General features: G+C 37.5%; 2 protein-coding genes across 2 annotated transcripts; both read left to right on the forward strand.

The window, feature by feature from the left end:
- Positions 1-1,255: 1,255 nt before the first annotated feature.
- Positions 1,256-4,906, forward strand: LOC131029962 (11S globulin seed storage protein Ana o 2.0101-like). The gene is made up of 5 exons (XM_057960646.2): positions 1,256-1,618; positions 1,924-2,267; positions 3,680-4,120; positions 4,234-4,448; positions 4,532-4,906. Exons 1-5 carry the CDS (start codon positions 1,294-1,296, stop codon positions 4,713-4,715), a joined length of 1,509 nt encoding a protein of 502 aa, XP_057816629.2. The 5' UTR covers positions 1,256-1,293; the 3' UTR covers positions 4,716-4,906.
- A 13,006-nt stretch (positions 4,907-17,912) lies between these two features.
- On the forward strand, positions 17,913-21,257 carry LOC131029964 (11S globulin seed storage protein Ana o 2.0101). The gene is made up of 5 exons (XM_057960647.2): positions 17,913-18,279; positions 18,588-18,934; positions 20,043-20,483; positions 20,597-20,811; positions 20,895-21,257. The coding sequence occupies exons 1-5, from the start codon at positions 17,955-17,957 to the stop codon at positions 21,076-21,078; spliced, it is 1,512 nt and encodes a 503-aa protein (XP_057816630.2). The 5' UTR covers positions 17,913-17,954; the 3' UTR covers positions 21,079-21,257.
- Positions 21,258-24,380: the final 3,123 nt, after the last annotated feature.

Here is a 24,380-nt window from a genome sequence, read left to right on the forward strand (position 1 = left end):
GAACTATGCCAATTCCTTAAGCTAGACCATGTTGATACCTATATATTGAGTCATTGACCATAAGTATCATGAGAAACACCTTAGATAAGATTGTTCAACATATAGTTATTGTCTTCATTATCCTTAGCATCTAGATCATGGTCTGGGAATGAATTCAAATACCTTGTCCCCACTTTGTTCATTAGTCCCCAATAGAGATCTTCCTTATGTACTACTTCTCTATGTTTAGTCTGAAGCAAGAGTGACCATGAGACATAAAATTTTAATCAATCAACCGAATAGACTTTCTATCTCGAACCTTGAATAACTATTTTGTTTGAAAATTGAAGATGGTGGAAATCCATTTCTTTTTGAGTTGCCCCAGCATAAAATTGCCATAAGATAAGAAATGGTATTTATAGCTCAAGTTGCTACAGGATATTGTTTGAGGCTATTGCATGGATTTTATGTTTGTTATGTCTTTTATAGCAAGATAGCATAAGATAATACAATAATAAAATAATATTAATGATAAATACAAGTTCATAATGAAAATATAATAAAAATAATTATAATATAAGATGATATCACATAAGATTATCTAGATTCCCTTTCCGACACAAGAATTCTATTTTAAGTAAGTCATATGTCAATAGGAAGGACAAATATTTTACATTTGAGATGACTTCAACAACTATAACCTAATTTTGATAAAGTATTTATACATTCAATTATAAACCCTCTGTCAAATTTATAATTATATAAATTACTATCGACATATACCTCATTTAGATACTAGTGCTAATCATTGCACCTCATCTGGTGGGTTAACATTATAATACCATTGTTACCCCCGACCATTTTAGCTTTATCAAAATCAAACGTTTCTTACTATTTAGTTTTTTGTTTCCAAAATCCGAGGTATTCAACGTGTGTCATTGGTATATAGTGTTGCATTTGTGCACTCCAAGGAAAACGTAAAAAAATGGCGATTCGGAAACGAAAGCGGGAGAATCTTATTCGCCAATACCTCAGCAGTATTTACGCTCTTTGAAAAATGACAAGACCAGGGAGAAGATGAGTTGTAAATCAATCCTATTGTGAAAGAGGCCTTGTTGAGTAGCCGCATCACACGAAGCAGTGCCTGGTGCCCAACATTGACAGCCTAAAACCAATATTTGTTTTATTTCTCCTCATTCTGAATCCATTTGTCTCCACCATTAGACTGGCCTCAATTATATCGCCACCACCATGCTATAAAAATGGGCAAACCAGCCATCACTCACCACAGTCGTAGTATAGCTTAGGAGATAAATGGAGAGAAATATGAGAGCATCCCTCATAATGGCAATGCTCTTGCTATGCACTTGGTCGTGTTCTGAGATGGTTAATGGCCAGCAACAGCAACAGCAGAGGAGGCGGCAGCAGCAACAACAATCATGCAGAGGGCACCATCTGCGTGCTCAGCAACCCTATGAGAGAATCAGATCGGAAGCTGGCACCATTGAGCTCTCCACCAGACAGGACAATGATGAATTGGACTGTGCAGGTGTTGAGATAATCAGAGAGACCATTGAAAGAGATGGGCTTTCGGTGCCCAGATTCCAAAACACCCCTGAACTGGTGTATATTGTTGAGGGTAAGTGAGATATGGTTGACAATAAATAGTCTGTGACTTTATGTGGGAGACCTAAATAGATTAAATTTTTCATTTTTTTTCTTTTGATTGCTCAGGTGAGGGTAGTCTGTGAGTTTATGCGGAAAACCCAATTTCAAATAGTAGTTGTTTAAGTCTGGGAAGACTGCAATTCATTTGGGTGCATAATTTTTAATCATTACTGACAATTCAGCAGCTGTATTGACAATGACATATTCTTTTCTCTTATGTCTATTATAGCCAAATACCTTGATGAAATTCCTCTCTTTTTTCTGGTCATTGCTCAGGTGAGGGTAGGCTGGGGGTGGTTTTCCCCGGGTGCCCTGAAACTTTCAGGCGGCCTCCATTTGGAGCAGGGCAAGGTGAGTGCCAACGAAGGAGAAGAGGATCAGGACAAGAAGAAGGAGAAGAAGAAGAAGAAAGGGGAAGTGAAAAAGAGAGGAGCAGGCGTGAGCAGGAGTGTGCCAGGGACGAAAGCTCTCAGAAGGTGAGGCGAGTGAGGAGAGGAGACGTGGTAGCCATTTTTGCAGGAGCAGCATATTGGTGGTTCAACGATGGTGACAAGCCCCTTCGAATTGTGGCCATTGCCGACTCATCCAACTATCAAAATCAGCTTGACAAGACATACCGCGTAAGCAGCGCTACCCACTACCCAATTCATTTTGCTCTCTGTTCGATTCCTCTCTGTTCTTCTAAAAGAACTAAATATATTACACTACCCACTAACTAACCCTAACCAATCCATTCTGTTCTCTGTTTCTTTGCTCTCTGTTCTTGAAGAAGGACCCAATTCATTCTGTTCTCTGTTACCTTGCTCTCTGTTCTTGAAGAAGGACTAAATATACTACCCAATTCATTCTGTTCTCTGTTTTCTTCCTCACTGTTCTTGAAAAAGGACTAAATGTATTAAACTACTCACGACCCAATTCATTCTGTGCTATGTTTCTTTGCTCCCTATTCTTGAAAAAGGACTAAACATATTAAACTGCCTACCGCCCAATTCATGCTGTTCTCTGTTTCCTTGCTCTCTGTTCTTGAAAAAGGACTAAATATATTACATTACCCAATACCCAATTCATGCTATTCTCTGTTTCCTTGCTCTCCCTTTTTGAAAAAAGGACTAAACATATTACATTACCCACTACCCAATTCATGCTGTTCTGTGTTTCCTTGCTCGCTGTTCTTGAAACAGGACTAAACATATTACATTACCCACTACCCAATCCATTCTGTTCTCTGTTCTTTCCTCTCTGTTCTTGAAAATGGACTATATGTATTACACTAATCACTACCAATTTATTCTGTTCTACATTTCTTTCCTCTCTGTTTTTGAAAAAGACTAAATATATTACACTACCCACTACCCAATTTATTATATTCTCTGTTTCTCTGCTCTCTATTCTTGAAAAAGGACTAAATATATTACACCACCCACTACCAAATTCATTCTTTTCTCTGTTTCTTTGCTCAATCCATTCTGTTCTCCCTTTCTTTGCCGTCTCTGTTTATGAAAGGGCTAAATATATTATACTATCCACTACCCAATTCTGTTAATTTTGATCTCGGTTCTTGAAAAAGGGCTAAATATGTTACACCGCCCACTACCCAATTCATTACGATCTCTGTTCTCTGTTCTTGAAAAATGTCTAAAAATATTAGACCACCCACTGCAAGTACCAGATTCATTCTGTTTTCTGTTTCTTTGCCCTCTCTCTGGTTTTGAAAAAGGGCTAATTCTACTACACTATCCACCACCCAATTCTGCTAATTTTGGTCTCGGTCCTTGAAAAAGACCTAAATATGTTACACTACCCACTACCCAATTCATTATGCTCTCTGTTTCTTTGATCTCTGTTCACGAAAGGAGACTAAATGTATAACACTACCCACTTCATTCTGTTCCCTGTTTCTTTGTTCTCTATTCTTGAAAAGGGACTAAATATATTACACTACCCACTACCCATTTCATTCTGTTCTCTGTTTCTTTGCTCTCTGTTCTGGAATTGGACTAAATATATGAACTGTTTGAATGGACGGACACAGCCCTTCTTTTTGGCGGGATCCTCTGCAACTCGGGAGAGAAGAGAAAGATTAGGAGAGGGAAGGAACTATGGAGGCAATATGCTGGCAGGTTTTGATACGAACATGCTGGCGGAGGCTTTTGGAGTGAGAAAGACCACAGTTATGAACCTGCAAGAGAACAACGAAGGAAGAGGCCCGATCATCAGGGTCACTGAACAACATCGAAGACGACCTGGGCAAAATGTTTCCCTTAATGAGGAAGACACAGAGGATGATTTACCTTCGACGAAAAACGGACTTGTCCAACTGTTCTGCAACATGCGTTTGCTCCACAATGCCGACCGCCCAGAAGATGCAGACGTGTTTGTAAGAGATGGGGGGCGACTGAACACAATAAACCGCTTCAAACTCCGCGCGCTCACTCACTTAAACTTGGCAGCCGAGAGAGGCGTTCTCCGCCCTGTATGTCAAAATAAAATTCCACCATTCCTCATTTCTGTTAAAAATGCTTAATTGGGTTGTTTTCTAAGTTCAAACCAGTCAAATTCTGATGTTTAACTTGAACAATTTTGCAGAGAGCAATGTTTGCACCATCATGGCTTTCGTGTCACGCAATATTGTACGCCACCAGAGGCGATGCCCGAATTCAGGTTGCGGATAACAGAGGAGAAAGGGTGTTCGATGCAAGAGTTCAGGAAGGCCAGTTCCTCGTCATTCCTCAGTTTTATGCCGTGGTGAAGAGGGCCGGTGACCAGGGCTTCGAGTGGATTGCCTTCACCACAAGCCACAGGTGAGTTCAATTTCAGTATTTCACTTCTGAAATGCAACATTACTAGGAAAAGTGTATGAGGGTTGTGATTGATTGATGTGCAGTCCAATCCGGTCGAGCTTCACTGGAAGAAATTCGGTGCTGAAGGGGATGCCTCAGGAGGTTGTGATGCATGCGTACAACATTTCAAGGAGAGAAGCTCATGAACTGAGGTGGAATAGAGAGCATGAGTTCCTCATTCTGCCCCCACGTCGACAAGAATATGAAAGGGGAAGATCAAACCAGTGATGGAATGATTTTATGCAGAGAGCGTCGTCTGAAGTTCTCTGTTTTCTCTGTCTACTCTAAACGGAGATGAGGCTCTACCATCCTCATTCCTCCACCAAGTAAATAAAAAGTAAAATGAATAAAATTCTTGTGCGTTTTTTGCTTGCATTGCAAAATTTCTAATACAGAAGAACGTATCTTTGTGGAGCTAAGGATGAACTTGATTTCTGGTATATCACTGCATCTTGCCCTATAACTTTAAATGAAGAATTTAATCGAGGTCTTTATTACACAATATTTTTGAGGCATCAAGGAATTATCATATGGGTTTATGATCCATAGTTAATATGATGGACTAAAGCTATATAGATGATAAGCGCTGAGGAAATATCATATGGGTTTATAATTGATAATTAATATGTTGGACTAAAAGGTACATAGATGACATAATTAACACTATTCTCTAAAGTAGTGCAAGAATTTTGCCAAGACACAATTAGGTCATCACTATCTTCACATATATAATCATTGACTACTATGTTATATGGTATGACTTAATTTAACACAAGTTATATGTTACGGTTCTCTTTACAAAATTATAATAGTTTTTCACAACATTACAATTAAGAGGTACTCAAATACTTTAAGGCAAGTCAACATTAAAAATTAAAGAGGTACTCAAATATTTTAAGGCAAGTTATGTGTTATATGTTGCTTATGTTATATGTTATAGTATTGGAGGGTGCTCATTGTTTTTGTTTCTAAGCTTCACCATGGCACTAGAAAGCACTTATTTATCTTTTTACCAAATATTTGGCATATAGCCTTAACACACTTTAAAAAGCCAAAACTATGGAATTCGTAGGTCGCATATTGTGAAGACTCAAGTATGTTTCTTAGTGATATTATTAAATAGCTTAAAGACTTAATATATCGTGAGAAAATTTATAAATATTTTGGTTGAGCATCAAATAAATTAGTCCTCATTTTCGTTCACCCTAACTCGTCATAGATAAAAGGGAGTTCTCTCAACTATCTTGATTATCTCCTCTAGCAAGATGTTCATTTTGGAAATTTATTTTTGGCAAGATTGATTTCATGTTGTCACTGTACCATTTTAAGGTTAGCACAATTCAAAGGCAATTTGAAGGAAAAATACTAGTTTACAATGTAGTTATAAGGAGGCAAATATTATATCATGTTGCATGTGAGTATAGGATCATGATAGACTAAACCCTACCTCTAAGTGGCAATGAAAATGTTAAATAATAAATTTAAAAATTTTAACACATTTAAACAAATATGTAGGAATAAAATTTGTAGAAAATTGGACATAGCTTCTAAGATATATTTTTTGAAAAAAATTATTAGTGAAAATTAAAACTTTTAATGAAGCAATACTAAAATTTGTAGAAAATTGGACATAGCTTCTAAGATATATTTTTTGAAAAAAATTATTAGTGAAAATTAAAATTTTTAATGAAGTAATACTAAAACTTTTGAAAAGAAATGTAGGTGTCATTCCAACCAATCTAAGTATGAGCAAAAGAAAAGAATCTTAAATATAAATAAATGACACGTTCGGATGTGACACATGTATTTTTATAAATAAATTATAATTAGTTAGGAATTTTTTACTATGAATTTTTTATATTTTTAAAAATAAAAATTTTGGTCAAAAAAATATGACTAGTAGTGTAGAGTGTGACACATCTTTCGGATTTGAAGATGGAATGGTTTGAAATTTATGGATGTTTTTCAATCAATTTGTCAATTAAGACTTTAGACATACTATATATAGAAAGTTATCAATAATTATCTATTAAATTTATAATCAAACATATCCTATATTTTTCTCCACTTTGTGAAATTGTATTGTTTTTAATCTCATATTTGGTTGTGTGCAAAAGCATAAAAGCTCAATAAATGATAATGATTGAGATTATTAAAGTTTCAAAGAGTGTGGATGAATTCAAATGAGAAGGGAGATTGAATTTATGATGTTTGTGTTTTCAATCATCGATGGAGATTGCATAAGAGAATTGAATGAGTGAATGTGCATGCCAAGGTTACCATTCTAGAAATAGAGGAAAGAGGGAGTAAAAAATGAAGTTAAGCGGAGAAAGAAATAGATAAGTGGAGAGAGGAAATAGGTAAGTGGGAATTAAAATAAATAATTAAAACATTTATTTTCAAACACCTTTGAATACTTCAAATTTTTTTATTTATTTATTTAATCATAGAAGAAAACTTGATTTAAATAATTAGAATTAACTATTCAATTGTTCAGCTAAAAGAAAATGAAACAAAATAATTAAACAATTAAAATTGTTAGATTACTAAGAAAAAGGAGAGTAATTAAATAATATAAAATTATTTAATTAAAGGTAGAGAAAAAGTTAGAATAATCAAATAATTAAATTTATTTACTTAATGTAGATGAAAATTAGTAAAAAGCATCATTGTTTTTTCTTCGTTGAGACAATCTCAGCATTCGCACTACAAGCTGGTTTCCGGACGCTCTAACAAGTGGCAAAGCTGATTGGGTGGAGGAGGATACCTTCCTCCACATGGTTTGATTTGAATTAACCCTTCCTTATTTCCTTTCGCAGTCAGTTAACTTCAATTTATTGCTATGTCAGTATTTACTTGCAATTAGTCTTTCTATCTATGATCACTCGGCTCAATATGGAGCCTTGTTCAGACGATGCATTCATTGTACCGTCCCATTCTAAACCTAACCTTGCAACCAGCCCTGGTAATAATTTCAATACCTCTTCTTCGTCTCTGAAGGCATCTTACAGAGATACCGTCTCTAATGCTGCTTTGGAGGTTTCCAAACAAGCTCAGTTTGTGGCGTCCCTTGGAGATGGAGGAGGGCATGCATTGGGTAAGGGCTCCAACTCTGCTCTCGATTCATGCCTCATGATGCCTAACGATTGTATGCTGAATGAGATATCCTTAGAAAAGGATAGACTTAAAACTACTGTAGTGTTCTTTGCTTGTATTGATGTCGATAAATGTTCGCCTAGGAAATTTATGGACGACTGGTTCTTTAATTATTGGAATCTTAAGCTTGGACTCTGTATTTCCTTCTGTAGGCAGATACAAAAGGGGCTATATGTGATTTTTTTCATAACCATGAAATGCAGACCGAAGCCCTAAAAAAGAAATATTGGTCTGTGGGTAAGACCTCTTTTCGAGCCCTAGGCTGGACTCCTGAGGCTATCTCTGAGGAAATCCTCACATTATCTCGCCATAGGTGGATTCTTGTAAAAAATGTTCCACCATTTCTCTGGAAATTCATCCCTCGGATGCTCGAGCCTATCGGTAAGGTCATTCGGATGGACTATTCCACCCGATTGGTTGCAAATCTTGACGCCAGATTGCTCATCTCCATTAAACCTAGCATAGACATACCTAGGGTTTTAAACATGAATATTCAGGGTGAGATTTTCTCCCGCCTTGTGGAAATTCTCGGGGGTCTTAATGTGTGTTTCCTCTGTAAAAGAGAAGGGCACGTTCGTAAAGATTGCCCTATTATTAACTGCAACAAAAATAATGGTGAAACTAGGGCTAAAGCTGCCAATCCCCCTACTAAATCTTCCCCTGAGGCTACCAAAAAGGACTCAAATGCCACCAAAGATGGTTTACGCCCGATAGTGGGTCAATTTAATGTCGAACCTCCTCCTCACTCTCCGGTTACACAAGCATTGATTCAATTGGAACAAGAGCATGGTGATGAATTCCAGGCGGTCACAAACAAATCCAGAAAATGCAGAAGAAAAAACGCTCAACAACTCACCCTTGAAAAAGTAAAAGCGACCAATAAAACCCCCGAACAGAATAAAAGTAAAAAACTTTATCCTGTTGTTGATCATGTCATGACCATGCAGTCATCTGCTAGTAAATCCCAGACCAATTCGGTGGTTAAATCCATCGTTAAAGCTTTTGAAAACGATGAGAAAATCAATGTTAACTCCAATCCTGGAGGAGGCTCTACCAGACGACCAATCACCTCTGGGACCGCCAATTATGGTTCCAACATTGGCTCTGCGGTTGAACCAGTAAAACTTAATGAGATTGGGGATGATTAGGTCATTGAGGTCATCACTGCCTTGCCTGATGATGACCCCCTCTGCTCTCAAGTCCCATGCTCTCCAAATATGGTTCTCACTGCCGCTCCTGACCTTTATCCGCACCTTCACCATGATGACTCCCCCATGGATTATAATGATGAAGGTGAGGATATTGACCTTCTTGAGATGAGCTCCATTCCTAGGCAGAAAGGTCATCCTATGGGCTTTAAGAACAAAGGCCCTGCACATAAAAAGAAAGGGGGGAAATAATCAACCCCTCAATCTGCTGTCAATAGCCCGATGGGGGCCAAGGATCCTATAACCAATGGTTCCTTATGAATTGTGTCTCATGGAATATACGGGGACTGGAAGCCCCTGATAGGAAGCATATTGTTAAGTCATTCATGAACTCTGTTAACAATGTTGATATTCTTATGCTCCAAGAACTGAAGACCATTGGATTTAATCTTGAAGTCAATCTTGACTTCATCTGGAAAGACTCTGTCAAAATTGCTATTGATCACCCCACAGGCAAGGGTGGGGTTGCTCTTCTCATTAATCATAAGTGGACCAATTATGTTACCCAAACAGGGGTATCCCCTTGCAACTAGGTTGTTTGGGCTATTCTTAATATGATAACAAAGTGTTTGGAGTTTTCTCTATATACACTCCTAATGACTATAAAGATAGGATCCTTTTATGGGAATATTTGATATCCCTCCCTGACACTCCCTGGATTATGGGGGGGATTTCAATATGATTGAGGCCTAGTCTGACAAACTTGGGGGCAACTCGTTTGACTGGAAGGGCACGGAGAAGTCCCATTGGGATAAGCTTAAAACATTCAAAAATCTATTTGATCCCATTGCTGGTAATAAAAAGGACAACTATGGCATTTGGCATACCTGGTGCAATTACCGGAAAGGCCCCAACTGGATCTACTCAAGATTGGATTGATTCTATGCTAACAAAGATTACTTCTCCTTTGTTCCTGATATTAATGGTAGCATTATCTATCTTAGACCTTCTACTATGTTGGATCATCACCCAATTGTCTCCCAGATTAAATTATTTTCCTCCTCTGCCTGCAATTTCAAAGGGTGTAAAAAATTCATCCTCAACTCCAGCCTTCTTAAAGACCCTACTGCCCTTGCTGCTATTAAATTGATTAGGATTCTGGACAGACAAAATATGAACCTATCCTCACACTTCGGTAGGTGGAACTACAGTGTCCCTGCCTGGAAAAAATTGCTATGAATCGTGGGTCAACAAAGAGCCAAAGATTATAGATATATTGAGAAAACCCTCACCTCTCAGTTGCATCTTATTGAGAAGGAGGTACAACAATCTCCTCACAACATCCCTTTAACCACCAAACTGACCAAGGTAAGAGATGCTCTCATAAGTCACCAACAGGCTAAGATAAGAGGGGCCATGATCCATAGTAGACAACAATGGCTTCAACTTGGAGATAAAGGTTCTAAATTCTTCTTTAACCTTCTCAAAAGGAAATTTTTTAGGGAATCTATAGATAGGCTTATTATTGATGACCTTGAAATCCTTGATCCAAGCAGCATCACTGAAGCCTTTGCTAAGTTTTATCAACACCCGTTTACCTCTGATGACTCGGACCATGCCAGAACTATGAGAGCTAACATTACGCAACTCATCCCCACTAAAATCTCTCCTGATGAATCCCTTATCCTCAAGCAAAGAATCACAATTAGGAAAATTGAGAGAGCCATCAATGCCCTTAAGAATGATAAGGCCTCCAGGCCGGATGGACTCCCTGTCGAGTTCTATAAAGCTAACATAGACTAGATTTGTGGTGACCTTCTTGAAATGTATAATGAAGCCATTGACATTGGATCCCTTGGAGAGAACATCAATTGTGGCATCATCAAGTTGATCCCTAAAGATGGGGATAAGGCCCTTATAAAGAATTGGAGGCCTATCACCTTAACGTTTCCTACAAGATTCTTGCTAAGATCTTGGTGATTAGGCTTGAAAATATCTTACCGAAGTTCATTTACTCCACCCAAACTGACTTCATCAAGGGCAAGTATATTCTTGAGAATCTAATTACCAGCTAGGAGGCTATGGATTGGTCCAAAACCTTGGGTCAAAATTCTGCCATGCTCCTTGTTGACTTTGAAAAAGCACATGACAAGATTGAATGGTATTTTATTCTTATGATGATGAAGGCATTTGGCTTCCCTAATGAATTTTGCAGTACTATTAAAGTTCTTTTTCAAGATGCATCTTCGCTTGTTGAAGTTAATGGTGACCTATCCTCCTCGATCAAGCTATCACGGTCCATAAGGCAAGGTTTCCCATTGGCCCATGCTCTCTTTGTCATTGCCTTTGAAGCCCTGTTCTATCTTCTTAGAGATAATTCCTTGTCTCCTAGCGTGAAAGGGCTTAGGTTACCTGATGACTCTCAACTCTTGAACATTCAGTTTGTTGATGACAATTCTCTGTTCCATGAACTTACCAAACAAAATTTTGATGCCCTCAATCAGAAATTCCATCTATTTGGTACTATCTCTGGTGCTAAAATATCTCACTCTAAATCCATCCTCCTGGGATGGACGGATGGTCCCCCTGACTGGGTCCCACACTCTGGCTTCCAATGGGGAGGGCCTAATAGGATTGTCGGATACCTTGGCATCCCTTTCTCTGTCTCCCTCTCGCTCAGAGACATGTAGGTCTGGGTTAGGATGAAAATTGAACATAAGCTTAACAAATGGAACAACAAGTTCCTCTCCTTGGCTGGCAAGTTCAAGTTTTCCAGAAGATCCTTTCATCTTATAACATTTATTACTCCTCAAGCTGGATGTTTAGCAACTACCAGATCTTCAAAATCCAAAAAATTATTAGACGATTCATGTGGTCTAATGGGAAGGGGGGTAAGAAAATGCATGACATTAGATGGAAATGGTGCCACATTGAGAAAAAACTTGGTGGGCTTGGTCTCAAGGATCTTAGATGTCAGGGTATAGCTCTGGCGGCCAAGTGGATTTTCCATTCACTTGAAGGACATGACCCCTGGAAAGTCTTGATTAGATACAACATTGAAAGAGTTGTTCCAAAAAAAGCCAAATCCTTGAAGTACCTCCCCCTCTCTGATATTATTGTTGGTAAGTTCCCCATTGTTGTACAAGGTACCTTTGTCTTCAAATCTATTTGGAAGGTTTGGGAGGTTATTAGAAAATTCCTTACTGACACCAAGTTTCATACCAACGATTCTATCCATGGTGAGAGATCTATATGGTGGAATCTTCTTCATGCTTCTAAGCCTCTCACCCTCACCCAAGGCTGTTCTGCCAAGTCTTGGGCCCAAAAGGGCATCACTTGCTTTATGGACATCCTGGAGGATGACAATCTCATTTCTTGGGATGAGCTCAAAACCAGATATGACCTCCCCCAATCCCAAAAATGCACATATAGGCTTATTCAAGATGCCTGCCTTAATCTTGGTCTCCCGAAAAACTGCCATGTGGACTCTCATAGGTTTACTTCCTTTAAGTGGCCTGGGGGCACTGTATTGCATACAATTAAGGCTAGGAATATTTACCCTATTCTCACCTTTGATGAGTCTATTATTCATCACCTTAATAACCTTTGATATGTGAACCTCAACACCTCCGAGTGGCACAAAATCTTTACCAAATTTTGGAGGAAGCCCATTGCCCCGAAAATCAAGTGCTTCACTTGGCTTCTGCTTATAGATAGACTGCCCCTCAGAAGGGACTCCTTCTCCTCTGATCCCTGCTCCATATGCAAAGTACCTGAAACCAGTCGACATATCTTTTTTTATTGTATTATTGCTAAGGAGGTTTGGCTTCTGTTTGGGATCTGGATTCCCCACTTTGTGAACACTATGGAAGTTGTTACTGGATCTATGCAGGGACTTAATAAGGATTCTAATAAATTTTGGTCTATCCTTTCTGCTAATATCATTTGGTATATTTGGAAAATTAGGAATGAGGAATGTTTTCAAGGACAGGTTAGATCCCTTATTGTGTCTTTTAGAAGACTCACATTTTATAATGTTGCTATGCAGATCTCCATCATCTTGGATCTGGAAAGGAACAAATTGCCGCGTTTCTTGGAAAATGGATCAAATACCATGTTCGTTGATGAGATGAGATGTGGATATGATTGGATGCGCTGCGCCCAGAACTTGGCTGCCTTTGCAAGAGTGTTGAAGAAACTGATGCAGGAGATCCGTGATAGCAGGGAACCCTCTTTTGAGTAGGATGAGATGTTGTTCCAACTCCATGGTAATAGAGATGTTGTATGGATGGAAGGGCCAAGGGGGTGGACCACTTGGATGGAAAATCAAAACCATGTTTTTTCTTAGCTTGGCCAATTGTTGAGGCCCTACTTATCTATTTTTGTTTCATATCTGAACTGTACTTTTTTGCTATCATCCGATGTATGTGATGTAACTTGAATGCTATAGTTGAGGCATTGTCCCCAGGAACTCTGATGCAAACTCTCTCTTTTATCACTGATTTTCAATATAAAAAAAAGAATCATTGTAGGCATTGGATGATTTTTAGTGTCTATAATTAGATAAAGAAATAGAGGATAAATCCACTACTTCGAACTAGGTCTAACTTATAGACTTGATTCCAAATAGAAAATATATTAAATGTAGGACCTAAGGTATTTTATTAATATACAGATCATACTTTCTAAGGTCTAAAATCATTATCAATGGTATACATTCTTCAAGAGAAAAACTAAATATCAACATCCATTAGATTTAGTTTCATAACTTAACATTTAATATCAAAATGCATTAACTAACAATTGTCATCATTAAATTTAGATTAAACCATTCTTCTCTTAGTTTAGCCTACACAACTACTATAAAGAAAGTTTATTTTCATATACACTACCATATTATTGTTTTAATCTAAGGCTCAAAATTTCCTAATAGCTGCTTCATCCAAGTTACTCCTTCTCCATGGTGTTCTCTAATAGGTGGAAATTTATAATCTTAATACTTGGGCAACCCACTTGATATATTCATTATTCATATTTATTTATATGAATTGGATTGAAGTTAATAAGATTACAAGTAGCTATAGGTGCACAATTGGGAAAACAAGAACAACCAATAAACATGACTAAAATGATAGAACGTATACAAACAAACACAACTAAAAAAGGCACTGTTGTACACTAACAACAATTCTTAATCCATAAAAATGGAGTAGATTTTCTTCTTCACAAGAGATTAAGTACACATCTTCTCGTCCATGGCATGATTTCTTTCTAAACAACCCAAAATTTATCATCCTTATCCATATAATGATTATTAATATCCTTTAGTTGAAAGAAAGGGGCAAATACCAAGAACTAATTTCTATCAAATTCAGTAAACATATTCTTTAAACCTAGAGTATAACCATCTTGAATTTCATTTATTGCACAACCATTAGGTTTGTTTACTAAACTATTATAGACTAGCAATTTGAAGCTTGTTGATTTTAACTCTGGTTTTCAATAGTCTAAATTTGGGTTCGGAAAATTCTATAAGGTTCTATCAAGGTTAGAATTGGTCTAAAGAATTATCTCACATTAAAGTTAGTGATATGGATGGATAAGCTCAAGAAGACCATCTATGTTTCAATTTGAATGGTCAAAAAAGTGTGAGATAAGACAACTACGTAGCAAAACCTCTAGAGGCAATTAATGATATCTTATCTACACATATGATTGATGACATATGAGAGGGAGGAAAACCCAATAATTGTAGTTCTCCTTGACCAAGTCAGTGCAAAAATAGTGGGGAGTGTGGAGAAGAGGGTGTACCATAGGTTATGGGCATGGGTAGAGGAAAGAGGCATGCTTGATAGACTTGTTTTTAGGGTAGAAGGGATAGGATGGGGGAAGATGAAGGAGATGAATTCACTAATAGGAAATTTGTTGTGGATAATGTTTCACAATATTAATTGGGAACAAGATTTGGATTTGAATTTTTGGATTTGGAAGCTTAGTTTATTCCACCTTCTCCAAACTTTAATATTGATTTAGGATGTCAAAGAGAATGAAGGAAGGAGCTCCCTATAAATGGTCAAAAGAATGAAGAATAAGGAGCTTCACTTGTTGGGCTTCTTCAAATATTTTTAAGATGTTATCATGGCATGGAGAGGACAACAAACAAGAAATTTTAGGTGTAACAAGTTGTTATATTCTTGGAAGTAGATTCTTATTAGAAGGGGATAGATTGAATTGATACTTAAGCAACTACCAATATTTCTAGTTAAACTTCATATTGTACCACAAGTCATGAAAAAATTGAATGGATTTTTTGAAAATTTGCTTACCCTTAAGGTTTTTAATAGTGCCAAGGGGTTTTCCTTCTTGTTAGATTAAGTGGTTCCACCAAATGGAAGAGGTAAGAAATCTTAAGCCATGACTCAATATTTGATAATATGTACTAAGAAAACCTCTTTGAAGTGGTATGTGGAGCTAACCAAATAGAGTCAAATGGAGAAGATTCATTTGTTTTTAAGAAAAGGGCAATGAGGAGCTTGTCTTTCTAATTGATTCAAGTTTGGGAGTCACCAATTGAAGAAATTTGGATGTAGTGTCAAACCAAATGTTTCCAAGGGTCCCCTCCATCCAAAGCCCTCAAAATCTATTATTTGGTAAGAAAAATGCCCTAAGTATGAGGATCTATAACTCCCAATCCCCATTTATCTTTTGGTTGAATGTAGTGCATCTTCAAAGTGTAGGAAGTCCTTATTTATTGCCCCATGTAGTGCATCTTCAAAGTAGTAGGAAGTCCTTATTTATTGCCCCATTTGTCAAGAGGAAGCTATTGATCATGTAGGTCAATTAATTGTAGCGGTTTTAGATGGGAACCAACAAGAATAGATGTAAACATGGTTGAGTGAGAGGATTTTGTTGGCAATCAATATTCGCTTAGCCATGGATAAAAATTGCTTACTCCAATTTTGGAATTTGTTCTTAGTTTTAGGTAAGAACCATTTACAAATTTATTTGAGAGACACTTGAGCTAAAGGAGATCCTAAGGCACCTAATAGTACCATGTTCCACTTCACACCATGCACTCGGGATTTAAGAAGGTGATGAGTTGGAGTGAGCCATAAGAAACATAGTCTTATGCACGACTAGCTTCGACCAGGAAATTATATAAAAAATTATTCAATCTATCTAATGTGTGAGTCACTTCATCAACCAAATTTTTAATGAATACCATGCTATCATTTGTGAAGTGAGAATTGAGGGATTTTGAATCACGTGTCAACAAGATACCATTAATAAATTTAATGGAACACACATGTTGAAAAAGATAATTGAGAGCAATAACTACCAAGACAAATAGGAATGGAGCAAGGGCAAACCATTTTGTAAAGGGAATAGGGATGAGTGGCTTCCATTAATAGCCATAAATGACATATTAATTTTATCTAGATTTTCAAGTCAAAGCCTAACCATATTGACATATTCAAAATGAAGATCAACATATGTAATCATAGGCCTTATCAAAATCAAGCTTTATAATTAGTGCATCTTGGAATTTTTTGTGCACCCATTCAATCATTTTCCAAGCAAGAACCAAATTGTCTAAGATGAATCTACCTCCTATCAAGTTTGTTTGTTTTGATTCCACAATATCTTATGTAATGTATTTAATTCTACAAGACAATCTAAATTGGCAATAATGTTGTATGATTTTGCCACCATCCATTCACAATATTTTCATCTGTGTCTTTGGGGATGATTTTACTGGATCATAGACTAATAATAGTGCCCAAAGAACCAATTTCAATACCTTTTCAATATACATGATACAAATCTTCTTGTATATAGAGATAAAGTGCTATATAGAATTTAACCAACATGCCATCTATTCCTAGGTTGTTTTCAAAGACCATACACCAAAGGGTTTCATCAAGAAAGGAGGTGTTGAAGGAATTTGTTGCATTTTGGGTTTATTTCTTGGGGAAAGTAGCAAGCTACACTTTCTTCAAGGATGGGAAGAAGGTAATTGTTAGTAGACTCATTAGTAAAGAGTTTTTTGAAATGTTTATAGAAGGTTTCCATAATGGCAAAGTGGTTGGTCTACAAGGAGACTTTAATAGATTTAATAGCAAAAATATGCTCAATTTTGCATTTATGTTGCAGATAATGAAAGAAGAATTTTGTCCCATAGTCTCCATATTTAATCCACTAGAGTTAGACACACAATTAGATACCTCCCTTTCTAAGAAACTATTTTATGAAGAGATTTTTCAATGTTAGAGTTTATTCATGCACAAAACGATAAATAGATTATAAGTCAAAAGTGTCTAACCATGTTCCACCTTCTCTTGAAAGGATTTTTCAAGATTGCAATACTTAACAATAGCCCTTCATCTATAGATTTTTCAAGCTTGCAATGCTTAACAATAATCCTTCATCTAGATTCACATAAAAAGAAGTTTCAAGTATTGGTTCTCTTCCACTAGCTGATTCATTCGATATAATGACTGCTACGTTTCATATTTCAACATTTTTTATAAAGAATCAATAGTCCATTCTGTCTGCTGTATAACTACCACATTATTCTTTTTTTTTTTTCTAGATTTTGACTCGACATTCAAAGTATCTATAAGAACATCAATGTAATCATTTTTTTTTTTGGATGGATTCTTGGAGAGAGGGGTGGGTTAATATTACAATACCATTTTTACCCTGACCATTTTAGCTTTATTGAAATCAAACGTTTCTACTGTTTAGTTTTTTGTTTCCAAATTCTGAGGTATTCAAGGTGTGTCATTGGTATATAGTGTTGCACTTGTGCACTCCAAGAAAAACGGAAAAAAATGGCGATTCGGAAACGAAAGTGGGAGAATCTTATTCGCGAATACCTGAGCAGTATATACGCTCTTTGAAAAATGACTAGACCAGGAAGAAGATGAGTTGTAAATCAATCCTATTGTGAAACAGGCCTTGTTGAGTAGCCGCATCACACGAAGCAGTGCCTGATGCCTAACATTGACAGCGTAAAACCAATATTTGTTTTATTTCTCCCCACTCTGAATCCATTTGTCTGCACCATTAACCTGGCCTCAATTATATCGCCACCATCATGCTATAAAAATGGGCAAACCACCCATCACTCACCACAGTTGTAGTATAGCTTAGGAGATAAATGGAGAGAAATATGAGAACATCCCTCATAATGGCACTGCTCTTGCTATGCACTTGGTCTTGTTCTGAGATGGTTAATGGCCAGCAACAGCAGCAGCAGAGGAGGCAGCAGCAGCAGCAACAATCATGCAGAGGGCACCATCTGCGTGCTCAGCAACCCTATGAGAGTATCAAATCGGAAGCTGGCACCATTGAGCTCTCCACCAGACAGGACAATGATGAATTGGATTGTGCAGGTGTTGAGATCATCAGAGAGACAATTGAAAGAGATGGGCTTTCGGTGCCCAGATTCCAAAACACCCCTGAACTGGTGTATATTGTTGAGGGTAAGTGAGATATGGTTGACAGTAAATAGTCTTTGAATTTATGTGGGAGACCTAAATAGATTAAATTTTTCACTTTTTTCTGTTGATTGCTCAGGTGAGGGTAGCCTGTGAGTTTGTGAGGGAAACCCAATTTCAAATAGTAGTTGTTTAAGTCTGGGAAGACTGCAATTCACTTGGGTGCATAATTAACTTAAACATTAATGACAATTCAGCAGCTGTATTGGCAATGGAATCATATTCTTTTCTCTATGTTTATTATAGCCAAATACCTCGATGAAATTTCTCACTTTTATCTGCTCGTTGCTCAGGTGAGGGTAGGCTGGGGGTGGTTTTCCCCGGGTGCCCTGAAACTTTCAGGCGGCCTCCTTTTGGAGCGGGGCAAGGTGAGTGCCAACGAAGGAGGAGAGGTTCGCGACAAGAAGAAGGAGAAGGAGAAGAAGAAGAAAGGGGAAGTGAAGAAGAGAGGAGCAGGCGTGAACAGGAGTGTGCTCGGGACGAAAGCTCTCAGAAGGTGAGGCGGGTGAGGAGAGGAGACGTGGTAGCCATTTTTGCAGGAGCAGCATATTGGTGGTTCAACGATGGTGACAAACCCCTTAGAATTGTGGCCATTGCCGACTCATCCAACTATCAAAATCAGCTTGACAAGAGCTACCGCGTAAGCAGCACTACCCACTATCCAATTCATTTTGTTCTCTGTTCTTGAAAAAGGACAAAATATATTACACTACCCACTAACTAATCCTTACCAATCCATTCTGTTCTCTGTTTCTTTGCTCTCTGTTGTTGATAAAGGACCAAATGTATTAGACTACTCATTACCGAATACATTCTGTTCTCTGATTCCTTGCTCCTTGTTCTTGAAAAAGGACTAAATATATTACAGTACCTACTACCCAATTCATTCTGTTCTCTGTTTCCTTGCTCCTTGTTATTGAAAATGGACTAAATATATTAGAGTACCTACTGCCCAATTCATTTTGTTGTCTGTTTCATTCCTCTCTGTTCTTGATAAATAACTAAATGTATTACACTACTCACTACCCAATTCATTTTGTTGTCTGTTTCATTCCTCTCTGTTCTTGATAAATAACTAAATGTATTACACTACTCACTACCCAATTCATTCTGTTCTATGTTTCTTTCCTCTCTTTTCTTGGAAAAGGACTAAATGTATTACACTACTCACCACCCAATTTATTCTGTTCTCTGTTTCTCTGCTCCCTGTTCTTGGAAAAGGACTATATATGTTACACCACCCAATACCAAATTCATTCTGTTCTCCCTATCTTTGCTCTCTAAAAAAGGGCTATATATTACACTATCCTACCCAATTCTGTTAATTTTGATCCTTTTTCTTGAAAAAGAAATTAAATATGTTACACCACCCACTACCCAATTCATTATGTTCTCTGTTCTTTCATCTTTGTTTCTCTGCTCTCATTACGTTCTCTGTTCACTGTTTCTCTGCTCTCTGTTCTTAAAAACAATCTAAAACTATCACACCACCCACTACCAAATTCATTCATATGTTACACTACTCACTACCCAGTTCATTATGTTCTTTGTTTCTTTGATCTCTGTCCATGAAATGGGACTAAATGTATTACACTACCCACTTCATTCTGTTCTCTGTTTCCTTGCTCTCTATTCTTGAAAAGGGACTAAATATATTGCACTGCACACTACCCATTTCATTCTGTTCTCTGTTTCTTTGCTCTCTATTCTGGACTAAATATACGAACTGTTTGAATGGACGGACACAGCCCTTCTTTTTGGCGGGATCCCCTGCAACTCGGGAGAGAAGAGAAAGATTAGGAGAGGGAAGGAACTATGGAGGCAATATGCTGGCAGGATTTGATACGGACATGCTGGCGGAGGCTTTTGGAGTGAGAAAGAACACAGCTAGGAACCTGCAAGAGAACGACAAGGGAAGAGGCCTAATCATCAGGGTCACTGAACAACATCGAAGACGACTTGGGCAAATTGTTTCCCTTAATGAGGAAGAAACAGAGAATGATTTACCTTCGACCGAAAACGGACTTGTCCAACTGTTCTGCAACATGCGGTTGCGCCACAATGCCGACCGCCCAGAAGATGCAGACGTGTTTGTAAGAGATGGGGGACGACTGAACACAATAAACCGCTTCAAACTCCGCGCGCTCACTCACTTAAACTTGGCAGCCGAGAGAGGCGTTCTCCGCCCTGTATGTCAAAATCAAATTCCACTATTCCTCATTTTTGTTAAAAATGCTCAATTGGGTTGTTTTCTAAGTTCAAACCAGTTAAATTCTGATGTTGAACTTGAACAATTTTGCAGAGAGCAATGTTTGCACCATCATGGCTTTCGTGTCACGCAATATTGTACGCCACCAGAGGCGATGCCCGAATTCAGGTTGTGGATAACAGAGGAGAAAGGGTGTTCGATGCAAGAGTTCAGGAAGGCCAGTTCCTCGTCATTCCTCAGTTTTATGCCGTGGTGAAGAGGGCCGGTGACCAGGGCTTCGAGTGGATTGCCTTCACCACAAGCCACAGGTGAGTTCAATTTCAGTATTTCACTTCTGAAATGCAACATTACTAGGAAAAGTGTATGAGGGTTGTGATTGATTGATGTGCAGTCCAATCCGATCGAGCTTCACTGGAAGAAATTCGGTTTTGAAGGGGATGCCTCAAGAGGTTGTGATGCATGCATACAACATTTCAAGGAGAGAAGCTCATGAACTGAGGTGGAATAGAGAGCACGAGTTCCTCATTCTGCCCCCACGTCGACAAGAATATGAAAGAGGAAGATCAAACCAGTGATGGAATGATTTCATGCAGAGAGCGTCGTCTGAAGTTCTCTATTTTCTCTGTCTACTCTAAACGGAGACGAGGCTCTACCATCCTCGTTCCTCCAAGTAAATAAAAAGTAAAATGAATAAAATTCTTGTGTACTTTTGCTTGCATTTTCTAATACAGAAGAAAATATTTTGTGGAGCTAAGGATGAACTTGTTTTATGGTATATCACTGCATCTTGCATATAACTTTGGGGTTCTTTGAAGAATTTAATCGAGGTCTCTATTACACAATATCCCTGAGGCATTAAACAATATCCTTGAGGCATTAAGGAAATATGATATGGGTTTATGATCATAGTTAATACTAGTACTTGCACCAAAAGGAGATGCAATGATTATGTCGATAGTAAAATATAATTTGAATAATATATCGGAGAATACAAATGACATAATATAAAAATTTCATATATACTCCCTAAAAGCAACTTCTCGTATTGATACGATCTTTTGAAGTAGCTCATTGAAAGAGAATAGGATGAAACAAAATGTAGAGTAGCTCATTGAAATGAAAAGTGGAGTTCTACCTCATCGAAAGAGAATAGGATGAAACAAAATGTAGAGTAGTTCATTTAAATGAAAAGTGGACTTCTACAATAGGTGGGTTACAAGATTCATAAGATTCATAGTGGATGTCTCTTTCGTTGCAACTATTTTTTTCCAACCAATAAAATTCAATTATATTCAATCATCTACCACTTCTCATCTTCTTCCTTGTCAACTATCTACTATTATATCTAAATATGTGTTATTTCTCTCTTAATCTTGTGCTCAAAACCCTCATAATTGTAAAAAAGTTGTAATTAAAATATTTGCATATATTCTTTAAATATATTTTAAAATATAAATATCACATATAATTACCAAATAATTTTGATTAAAATAATAACATTATTAGATTTTGCAAGTGTCTTTATAATCCACTTGCTAGTATAAGATAACACACTCCACAAAAATGATTCTAAAGATAACACACTCCACAAAAATGATTCTAAAGTTCCTTGCAAAAATGATTCTAAAGTTCCTTGCAAAATCTAGAATATGCTACAATAAATCAAGGCTACATAGAAGTTATAAATGATATTTTAGGAGCCACCCACAAAATAGAATTAATAACCAAAAGGCTTCCACTTTTAAATTTTTTTTATTTAAACCAAAACACATAACCATCACATCTTATAAGAGTTAGTACATCAATATGGTTGTGCTTTAAAAACTTGGTAAAAATAGTCCAAAATGTAGAAGGAAACATATAAAAGACTTATTGTAATGAGTTAGCATATAACAAAATGAAGTTTGTCTACATTAAATGATGCAGAGCATCCAACCAACACACAAACTAGGGGAGATCTTTCTCCCAACTCACCTTACAAACAAGGTGACAACTCTTCACAAATCCTCAAGAGCCCTCACCAAGTTATAGTTACTCATAAGGCTTCAATACCCCAAAAATGAACTCATACTTTTCAACCCTCATCTAACCATTGGTACACATTAGTTTAGGCTTATTCAACTTGCCCAAGGCCAACTTGAGACTCTCCAACCCTCATATCACACCAAACCCTCTAAACCCCACTCACACAAGCCAACCTTCTATTAGGATTCCAAATTGTCCACAAACACAACTCCCATTGATACATAAGTATTCACCAACCCAAGGGCTTCCAGACAACTCTATGGAGACTCCTCTTGATAGCCAAATCATTGTTTTTTACCCCCCATCCACCCAAAAGGCCATAAGGAAAGTTGTTAGGTCCCGGAGACAACTGAGAGGGGGGGTGAATCAGTTGTCAAATAAATTTAAACCAAAAACAACTTAACCAACTTAATGCTTAATATCAGTAAACCAGTTCAATATGTCGGTAGACAGTTTTAATAGTTAATTGTTATACCGGTAAGGATTAGTGCATGAAACATAACCACAAAGTTATCCACAACACATAACACCAATATTTGTACGTGGAAACCCTGTAAGGAGAAAAAACATGGTGGGAAACCTTGCCCACAATCAGATGATACTACTGCAGATAGTAAGTGTACATAAATGGGGTCTGCACATGCAGAAAGGCCAACCGCCTAGAGCTCACTGCTCAATCACATAATGGGAGTCACACTGACTACAGTTGGATGGTTAAATCCAATAAGAATGTACTGCATAAAATAACATCTTCATATGCTGGATTCAGTACCGGTGTAATGCTGATATGCTTTCACAAAAACCCTCCTTCAATCTTCAAATGATGTCTGCGTGTATAGCTCTGCTTATTCTCGCATATACGTTCACACAATCCTTTTTCGCCTTCCACACTTGATCTTACAAATAAGATCTTACATTTATACCATAACCTAAGACCAATTTTAGTAGGTCGGCTCTACAAAATATTACAATAAAACATTTTACAAACAATATAATATACGATGCAATAACTGATTGAACATGTCAGCTTAATGCATTTACAACAATAATTAATCATCTCCATAGCGTGCCATGTTGATTTGGAAAAGATAAACCTACCAGTGTAACCCTAGACTTATTTGCCAGTAATAGAAAATATGCAACTATGAATATACCAATGAACAAAACTCCAGGACAAGATGTCCAAACGACGTCTTCGACATAACCATGTGTTTTACATATCATTCCAAGTGCCGGTGATCATTATATCTTGCCGGTGTACCAGATACCGATGACTGTGCATGAGTCACTTGCTTGTTGGTGAATGTTTGCTGATTCTCCAAAGTGCCAGAGTTGATAAGAGTTTAGTAGGTGTTGACATCAATGACAAAACCATACCAAAATACCAACAAAAGCTACAGTAGCAACGCTGTCTTACTGTGGCAACCACAAGCACTTAAGACAGTCATAACAAATGGAATCATTTCCTCCCTCTAGGACTTTCTAACACCTTCAAGGGTCAATAAGGGTCTCCACACACCTTTCCTAATTGTTTCCGACTCATCCATTCCACTCTTTGCATCTTATTCATAAAATCCCAGTCCACTAACCCTTTAGGATAGTCATAGGTTCAGTTTAGGACAATCATATTAATCGTGGTTTAATTGATCCATCAAGGGCCACAATGCCTTGGAAAGGGTATGCACTAACCCCTCACACCCATTAATACCTTTATCCAACCTTCCAAGATCCCTTTCACTCTTATATCTACCCAAACAACTCCAATCTTGCTGTCTTTAGCAGTCTGAGACACAAAATCAGACTTTGTGTCATCTTCAGTACGTGTCAATATCATCATGGGGCCCTACAACCA

Source organism: Cryptomeria japonica, chromosome 10 (assembly GCF_030272615.1).
Source record: "Cryptomeria japonica chromosome 10, Sugi_1.0, whole genome shotgun sequence".
Classification (NCBI taxonomy): Eukaryota; Viridiplantae; Streptophyta; class Pinopsida; order Cupressales; family Cupressaceae; genus Cryptomeria; species Cryptomeria japonica.

What these genes read in the sequence shown, in the direction of transcription:
- LOC131029962 (XM_057960646.2), top strand. Translation starts at nt 1,294, where the DNA reads ATGGAGAGAAATATGAGAGCATCCCTCATAATGGCAATGCTCTTGCTA. An exon ending in AGCTTGACAAGACATACCGC is followed by an intron (nt 2,268 to 3,679) that starts GTAAGCAGCGCT and finishes GGACGGACACAG; the next exon opens with CCCTTCTTTTTGGCGGGATC. An exon ending in GCCTTCACCACAAGCCACAG is followed by an intron (nt 4,449 to 4,531) that starts GTGAGTTCAATT and finishes ATTGATGTGCAG; the next exon opens with TCCAATCCGGTCGAGCTTCA.
- LOC131029964 (XM_057960647.2), top strand. Translation starts at nt 17,955, where the DNA reads ATGGAGAGAAATATGAGAACATCCCTCATAATGGCACTGCTCTTGCTA. An exon ending in AGAGAGGCGTTCTCCGCCCT is followed by an intron (nt 20,484 to 20,596) that starts GTATGTCAAAAT and finishes ACAATTTTGCAG; the next exon opens with AGAGCAATGTTTGCACCATC. An exon ending in GCCTTCACCACAAGCCACAG is followed by an intron (nt 20,812 to 20,894) that starts GTGAGTTCAATT and finishes ATTGATGTGCAG; the next exon opens with TCCAATCCGATCGAGCTTCA.